At 40.8% G+C, this 8,655-nt stretch overlaps 1 protein-coding gene across 1 annotated transcript in view; it reads left to right on the top strand.

Annotated features, from left to right (window-relative positions):
- The window catches only part of LOC101864697, a gene marked incomplete in the record, with an annotated part of 6,274 nt that extends 3,046 nt beyond the window's left edge, over nt 1–3,228 (top strand). Inside the window, 1 exon segment of the mRNA XM_013084728.2 lies at nt 2,797–3,228. Coding sequence (XP_012940182.1) covers nt 2,797–2,871 — 75 coding nt within the window.
- Nucleotides 3,229–8,655: the final 5,427 nt, after the last annotated feature.

The raw sequence follows: 8,655 nt of genomic DNA, 5'->3' as shown, positions 1-8,655 counted from the left end.
ATCATCATCATCATTGCCTTTATCACCCTGCACCAAGGTATAGGCCATGGACAAACACCCTCCACCTTTCTCTATCTGGGCTAGCCTCTTGATGTTATTCTATGTCTTCTCACTTTTCTGTACATCGATTTCTGTGATTCTTCTCCAGGTTCCACGCGGTCTTCTCCTTGATCTCTTATACCCTGTGGATTCAAATCCAAAACTTTCTTTGTTATGCAGCTGCCTGACTTCCTGAGAGTATGTCCAATCCATCGCCACCGCCTTCTTCCTACCTCATCTCTGACTGGGATCTGTCTTGTTTTCCTAAACACTTCCACATTGGAGACCCTGTCTGTCCATCTGATCCTCAGTAACTTTCTAAGGCACCTGTTCAAGAAAACCTGGGTCCTCTTTATGCACGTCTGTGATGTGTTCCCTGTCTCACATCCATACAACAGGACCAACTTCACATTTGAATTGAAAATCCTCAGCGTTGTTCTAAGTGAGGTATCTCTGGTCTTTCAAATCTTATCCAAAGATATGAAAGCAGCCTGTGCTTTTCCAATGCGGGACTTTATTTCAGCACCTGTTCCCCCTTCTGTGTAAAATTATACTCCCAAGATAGCAAAAGGATTCAACGTCTTCTAGTGCATTTCCTTCTATTGTGACCTGCTCCTTTCGTTGTGCATCTGTCCTTAGGACCTTTGACTTCCCGGGGTGGATCGTCAATCCTACGGACTCCTATAGGCTGTTTAATACCTAAGTCTTTGCTTGAATCTGTTCCTGTTTACTGAAGTCTTTGCTTGAATCTGTTCCTGGGTGTGCGACAGAAGTGCCAAGTCGTCTGCAAAATCCAGATCGTCCAACTGTGTCCATGCGGTCCACTGTATACCAGTTCTTTGTCCTCTGGTGGTTTCCTTCATCCGCCAGTCGACTGCCAATATGAAAAGGAAAGGTGATAGTAAACATCCCTGTCTCACTCCAGTCTTGATGTCAAAGCTGTCAGTGAGCTGGCCATCATGTACAACCCTGCAACTTGTCACTTCGTACATGCTCTTGATGAGGTTCACCTACTTCTGTGGGATTCCGTGGTGTCTCATTATCTTCTCATAGTCAAGGAGGTTGACAATCAGCTGGAAGTTCCACTCCAGGGACTGTTCCACAATATCCTCAGCGTGACAATCTGGTCGGTGGTTGAGCGATTTTTCCGGAAACCCGCCTGTTCATCCCATAGTCTTTGAATCAGTTGCTGTCTTGATTCTCTTCAGAATGATTCTGTTGAAGACCGTACCTGGTATTGAGAGAAAAGTGATTCCTCGGTAGTTGCTGCAGTTTCTGAGGTCTCCCTTTTTTAAAGCTTTACGAGGTGTCCTTCTTTCCAATCCTTTGGGAACTTCCTCTCATATATATTGCTTGTCTCCGCTTTAATCTCCACCACTGTCTAATCCGATATCTCACCCTTCTCTTTCTTTCTCCTCCTCTCTCCCCCTTCTCTCTCTCTCTCCTTCTGTCTCTGTCTCTGCCCCCCCCTCTCTCCCCCCCCCCCAATCAAACTCTATAACAGACGATATTTCATTTTCTTTTTCGAAATTTTGGCACTCTACAATAATGAATAACCGCCTCGATATTATAGTTGGAGCCTTGAAGCTCAGGACTTCGACGCTACCTGAAAATAGCTAAGTTGTATCTTACACTAGTGGCCGTTTTGAGTAATTTAGACCATGAGGTCAGAAACCATGTTCTATCTTACTTTACTTTACTTTTATCCGCTGCTTGCATCCTTTTGGGTGTGACACGGGAAGAAAGAGATGTCTCTGTCGCCAGCCGGACAACTTGGGTCAGGGAATGCCGTGGGTGGTTAATGTTTCCCTGACTCCATCTGCTCTGTCCAAATCGCAAGACTGTTTGGCGTCGTTATCAATATATCCAAAGGATTGCATTCGAAAAAGCTTGGCTTGTGGAATTCAAACAATTTTACTTTAAATTTGTCAAAACTAAGTACTGAGCAGATGGAACTTTGTAAATCTAGGGTAGCGACCTGTGTGTAAGGCAAGGAAAGGGGAAGTTAAACTTTAGTATTTCAAGGATTTGAAATGAGATGTCGGTGTATTCACACCCCCACTGATATACTTCAGCTCATTTAGTACTGAAAAAGTAAAAAGGTAAGTAAGTGGACGCATCCGACCTTAGACGTCAGGGCAAATCCGGGCAGAGAGGTTTAATAGCATGCCAGCAGAAAGACCGAACTACCGAGATACTCGATAATAATTCCCAAAACTCGGAAAACAAACTCGCGGACGAAATTTATTTTAATCTTATATAAATTAACAAAAATGTACATTTCTATTGTCTCTTTGTGGTGGCCGAATTTTGCTATTCTAAAGGCTTTTTAATGGCTGCATCGATCGACATGCAGTTGTCGCCAAAAGATTCTTTAAAATATTCTCCAGATCATGATGCCCTTCGTTTTTTTTCAGTTTTGAGACAGTTTTGTTGCAAAAAGCTAAATGTGTTTATTTCGCCGATCGCTTTTGTAGGCCGACGCTTCTGTCTCTGTAATGTTAGAAAATCCGGCGCGGAGGTGATATTTCGCGAGGCGCATTTTGTTTTGAGAGTATAGACCTAGATCTAGACCTTCTAATTTTTGGCATCTCTCAAAATTTATTGCTTCCTTCTAGTAGAGTGTAAATATAATAGGCCAATGACTTTCAGTTGATGTTCATGCACCGATCATTCCTTTCATCGAAAGGGGGCCCAGCTAGTATTATATATTATGTATATGCATTACAATAAAACGTCAGTTTTTATCTCCCTCAGGTCAAAGAGACGGTGAGCTCTCTCCCTTCAGAACTGACAGCTGAACAACCGACAGAACAGGCGGCTCAACAATAGAGAGAGAAAGAGAGAGAGAGAGAGAGACAGAGAGAGAGAGAGAGAGAGAGAGAGAGTGAGAGAGAGAGAGCGAGAGAGAGAGAGAGGGGGGGTAGGGAGAGAGAGAAAGAGAGAGAGAGAGAGAGAGAGAGCGAGCGAGAAAGCGTGTGTATTCTTTTGAGTTTTTCTTTAAATCTCGCTTCTTGCTTTCCTCTCAATAAATCTTGCCTCAATGATAAATATTTTCCCTATTCCAACACCCCCCCCCCCTCCCAGAGTCTTGTTCTTATTGTTCCTACCTGTGGTGTTAACCATGTTCATACGTTATGTATACATGTACTTTTTTCATTGATTAAAACCAGTGATATTTCCAACTTATCTTATTTATCGTTTCTCTCTCTTTGACTTTTCTACAACTGACCGTCTGTGAAGTAGCGGTAAGGCACATGGTCGCTGTCTTAAAGAAAACGAGGGTTCAATTCCCAGAGGGGAAAAGTCTGCTAGAATGTTCTTTCGAGAGTACAAGGATGGGGTAAGAGACAGATAAAGGGGGGGGGCATACAAAACGAGAGAATGAGAATTAAGCTGTGTGTGTGTGTATGTGTGTATGTGTGTGTCTGTGTGTGTGTGTGTGTGTGTGTGTGTGTGTGTGTGTGTGTGTGTGCGTGTGTGTGTGTGTGTGTGTGTAATGGCATTTAGCCCAGGATTGCCCTGGCAGCCTAACATACAGAGTTGAGGCAACCCGCCTTCAGATTGGTTTAAATTATGGTGACGATGGTGGCATTGAACAATGATGAGGTTTTACCTCGAAGTAAATGTCAATGTTCTGTCAAATCAACAATTACTTTTACAGGCATGAAATGTTGTATATTCCTAGAGAAACACGTTTTCTATTAAATATAACAACCATTGGTCTCAAGGCACCTCTTCATCCGATACAGCCAGCAGTGACCATGTCTGCTTCGGCCGAAGTCCTTGTTTCCAGCACAATTTCTTTCTTGTCTTCAAATGATTTACACGCCCCCCCCCCACCTCCTTTCAGGCCATTTTTGCTTTGGGTGAAGACAGGAAAGACACTTTACTCGAGATTCCCCACTTCGGCAACGTGGGAATGGACACAGTGAAAGATCTTGTTCCTTTGTCGGTGATTTATCGCGTACAATCCGCAGCTTGCGCTGCATGTATGATTCCCATGAAGACGAGAATACCTCTGAGTGTTGAAGGGTCTGTTTGGGTAACAATAGATGAAAAGCAAATAGAGCATGCTGTAGAATGTGGTTGTGCGCTATATGAATACAATGATTAACAATATTTTTATACTAGCTTTGCTCAGGGTCGACGCATTGGCGTCACTGCTTTGACTGGTCTGCGCCGCGGAGGCATTTTTCATCTACATTGCTGTCTAGCCTTTCACAGTCACACCTGGCTTCTAGATATTGCTTGAGATTAGGTCTGCATTGATTAACTCCTCTCTTGATTTACATTGCTTTAGTGTATTGCTGTCTAGGCCTTAAAGGGGGGGGGGGGCTATACCCCCAAGTCAAAATTCGACTAAAAATTGTAGGCATTTTTAGCTTTCTCAGCCTCTCCTACAACTATTTCATAGCATAAGAACACCAAAAAACCGTATTTTTTCCCATACCGGGCATGTTTGTCACCGCCATTTCCTCATAAAGTCAGTATTTTATTTTTATTTATCGGCCGTTTTCTCAAAACGCGACTTTTCAATAAACTTTTTATCTAATCTGTATGAAATTTTCACAGAATGAAGAGAAGATGTAATACTAAAAATGTATTTGTTGAATTTTTGAATTTTTTGGAATAGATTTTTGTTGGTGGTGTCTGGAGTGTGGATTTTCACGGATTTTTTGCAAACTTGAATATTACCTCAGGAAAAAATTCATAAAAAATTTTCGAACTCTTTTATTTAAAAAACAAAAGATGCATGTTTAGGTCTAATGTTTGTAAACACGCATGGAAAAAAGCAATCATGAGCGATAAGTGCGGTATTCTTTACGTAAGACATGTCAACAAAATCCAATATGGCCGCCGTATCCATGGAAACAAACTTTTATCTCAAATTTGGTTGCGGATTTTAAGACTGCTGACTATGCTTTATATATTTGTGAAATTTGGTACAATTCGGTTCAGTAATAAGCGAGATAGCCTTAACAATCACAAAATACGGGTTTCGCCTTACACCATCACAAAAAAGCACTTAAAAAAATAATAATCCACGAAAGGGCTGCTATACTTTAAATATACTTTAAAAGGAACACATCGACATCTTCAAAATCACAGAGGCAGTGTCTATAGCTTGTTCACTTTCCTCTGACAAGTTTTTAAAAAATCGAGCTCATTGACAAATTTACCTACGCCCACGAAACTTTGCATGGCACTTCTACAGGTCAGACCCAAACAAAAATATATATTCTAAAAAATCTTGACCCAGTAGTTAAAAAAAAGGTTTTCCCTTTGGGCCCTATATTAAAAACAACTCTTTGGATGCATACACAGGATCACGTCTCCAAGTACTACAAGTGAGTCTCGAAAATTACTCTCCCCGTCTCTTGAATTGTGTTTCTCAGGCGAACGTTCAAGAGCGTTAATGAACTTCCCTTGTGAAGGAGAGCTACGCAGATGTGTTTCGTTTCTCAGTTGAATAATCACAAAGGTCAAAGAAGGACGGGAACTTTTTGTCAAATATATTTTTCTAATTTCAGGAAATGAATAAATTAAATATCGGGCTCCGTCATGGAGACTTATCTATCTTTTTGCATATACTTGCCGACTTTCAACTCTGTAGCTGTCGTAGTTTTATGGGAAAAGTGACACATGTGTTTCCAAGTTACCAAATATATAATATATCTATTTAGAAAAATTATAAGATTATAACATTTAAAAAAATATTTTGATAATAATAAAAATATTGATTGCTAGGTTATCTTTTATTTTGCAAACTTACAATTCTTTTACTAGAGAGTGGTCCACCCCCCCCCCCCCCCCCCCCCCACACACACACCAAACAACTCTAAGCTTGTTTCCTAAATGTATTTTCCTCCATACTAAAGTTTTCTGTTATAAATTTGAAGACAATATTTGGAAGTCAAAACAATTTGTCAGCTATTTAAGATAATTCCACAGAATGGTTTTGCTTTAATATGGCGCATTAAAAAAAATAACAACCCTTTTTTAATCTTGTCCCCATTTTTTTCGCATGACGCGCCAGCTCCACTAAAAATTGCAACAATTGCGCCATATTGCAAGCCAACAGAAGTTTGCAGATATTGGCTTTCCTAAATGTTCTTTGTCTGCTTGAGGTCATGGTTAAATTTAATAAAGAGCAGAGAGCTTTTTGTGTTTAACATTACCTCTCCACCAACCCACCATCTTTGACATTTTGTAAGTTCAGCGCACGGTAAAGGAAGAATGCTTTAAGTGCTCTCAAGACTTTCTTTGGTGTCAAGGGTAGAGAAGTTCCGTGAGTCTGGACCTATAGCGAATCAGAACTAAAAATTATTAAAACAAAACGGCCTCTTCAGGTTCAACACGCACCATTGGTAGCCCTTTAAACATCACCAAGGTGCACATGTCGATAGTCGAGTCCCATGAGACGTCTATCTGTAGCTAGGATTTCCCTACATCTCAATGGTCTGCCTTCTCAAGGCAGATCTTCACCTACAACTGCACCATTTCATGTTCGCTAGGCCTAGACAATATGGATCAGAGCATGGCAATGTGTTTAAGATTTCTCGATCGTCTTGAAAAGCGTCAACATTTCTTTGGTGACATTTGGTTCAGTACAAAGACTATTTTCATTTTTCAAATAATACTAGGCAAATTCTAAAAAATGCTGTCCACTGGACACTCCACCCCCTATTGTCTCTAAAAGCCACTCCATACTGAATATGTACCGTGTGTGTGCCACCTCTCGTGGTAAAGTGGGCCTTGTGTTTGGCCCAGGGGCGACTCGTGGGTCTAAAAAATGGGCGTGCACAATTTAGCTATCTTAGGCAGAAGATAATCAAGGGCAGAGTAAATGGGATGGTGTATAATTTTAGGATCTTTGGGTAACTGCTTGATTCCACCTTGTTGCAACACCAAATTTAACACACTTTAAAGCAGCAACTACTGAAATCTGGCCCTTGGATTTACACAGTGGACAAATTAATATGATAGCTTTTATGAAAATTTACATTTCATTCTTGTCGCGAGCAATTCACGTAAGTCCAAATTTAAAGTGTTCTGGACCTTTACACCCTCCGAAAGCTCTACAAAAGATGCACCTTTCAACATCATCAAAATGGAGTTAAAAGCTATAGTCAAGGCTTACATACAATATCCTTGCTTTTCATGATTCCTGATAGGAAAAATGCAAAATGAATTTTAGTCTCTGGCGTGAAAAGTTGGGTGGTTGTCGGGTGCTCTGGTGTGGTTTGTTCCTTCTTTCCTGTCAAACATTCGTCGTCCTTATCGCTCCTTTTTGTGTTTGTTACTCTCGTGTTACAACTCCAATCTTCGGCACGCAACATTGCTTTATTCTGTTGCAAGTGCCACAAAACTCTTGCTAAAAAATAAGGACTGAACTGGAGTGCTTGCTAAACCGCAGATTTATTAATTTCCTTTTTAAAAAATTTAATTCCCGAGCATTTCCAAGGATCGGACAAGGCTCTATGGAGGTCCATATTAATATTAGCCTGCGGTCCGTTATTCGCCCACTCTGTGCCAGAGTATGAATAGTTCGGGCCGTTATTCGCCCATTAGGCCCTACGTCTCAAGACATGATTAGTTCGAACAGTTATTCGTCCACTGTGTGTCAAGACATGAATAGTTCGGCCGTTATTCGCCCACTCCGTCTTACAGCATGACTAGTTTTTATAACGCATTGCTTGCTATCTTGGGTGGTATAACCCACTTTTGGTGGGTGGTCGAGATAACCGAGGCATTGACAGAATAACAATGTCCATTCAAGAGGGATTTAAACAAACCTTAATTGAAGAGTAAACAGCTGCCAAAGCGATAATACATATCTCCTCACACATACCCCATAGACAAGACGTAAAAATGGCAGAGTCAGCCCTGCAGGGTGGGTGGTTGACGGGTGGTTTGGAGTAGTTTGCTCCTTCTTTCCTATCAAAGATCCATCGTCTTTATTACTCCTCCGTTTTTCGTATATTTCTATCTATTAAAACCTCTTATCTTCGGCACATAATTATGCCCAAACTGTGTTACAGGCGCCGTGAAACTTACAAAAAAAAGTAAAGAAGAGAAAAACCTTAAAGATCACAAGCGAGAATAGTCGTTCACACAGCCAGTGAAGGCGTTAATGGCATCTGCTGTACTTCTTCACACAGAATTGGTCGTTGTTTTTTGTGGGGTATGTTTTTCCTTTCTTTATGTTGGAGATGTTCTGAAAACAGACACGATGTGCCTAGCCGTTACACCACAGATGCCAGTCTTGACAACGTCAAACAATAAAGACAAAATGAAAACAAAACAAAACAAAAACTACCCGACAAATGAAGTGTTGAAGAAATACCGGTGTTTTTAATGAATGAAAAAGGTAGGTGTATAGGTCACGTTTGGATATCATAAACACATCAGTTGAGAGCAATAAGAGCAAGACTCTGTGTTATTTAAAAGTTGACTACAGAATTATAATATCAAAAATGTTCATATTCGAGGAAAGTCTATTGAAAAGGTAAACGATACAAACACGTACAATCTCTCTCTCTCTCTCTCTCTCTCTGTCTCTGTCTCTGTCTCTGTCTCTCTCTCTCTCTCTCTCTCTCTCTCTCTCTCTCA

The sequence above is a fragment of the Aplysia californica genome, unplaced genomic scaffold (genome assembly GCF_000002075.1).
Source record: "Aplysia californica isolate F4 #8 unplaced genomic scaffold, AplCal3.0 scaffold00314, whole genome shotgun sequence".
Taxonomy (NCBI): domain Eukaryota; kingdom Metazoa; phylum Mollusca; class Gastropoda; order Aplysiida; family Aplysiidae; genus Aplysia; species Aplysia californica.
The sequence above is the reverse complement of the archived record's forward strand: the minus strand, read 5'-3'. Positions and strand labels throughout refer to the sequence as shown.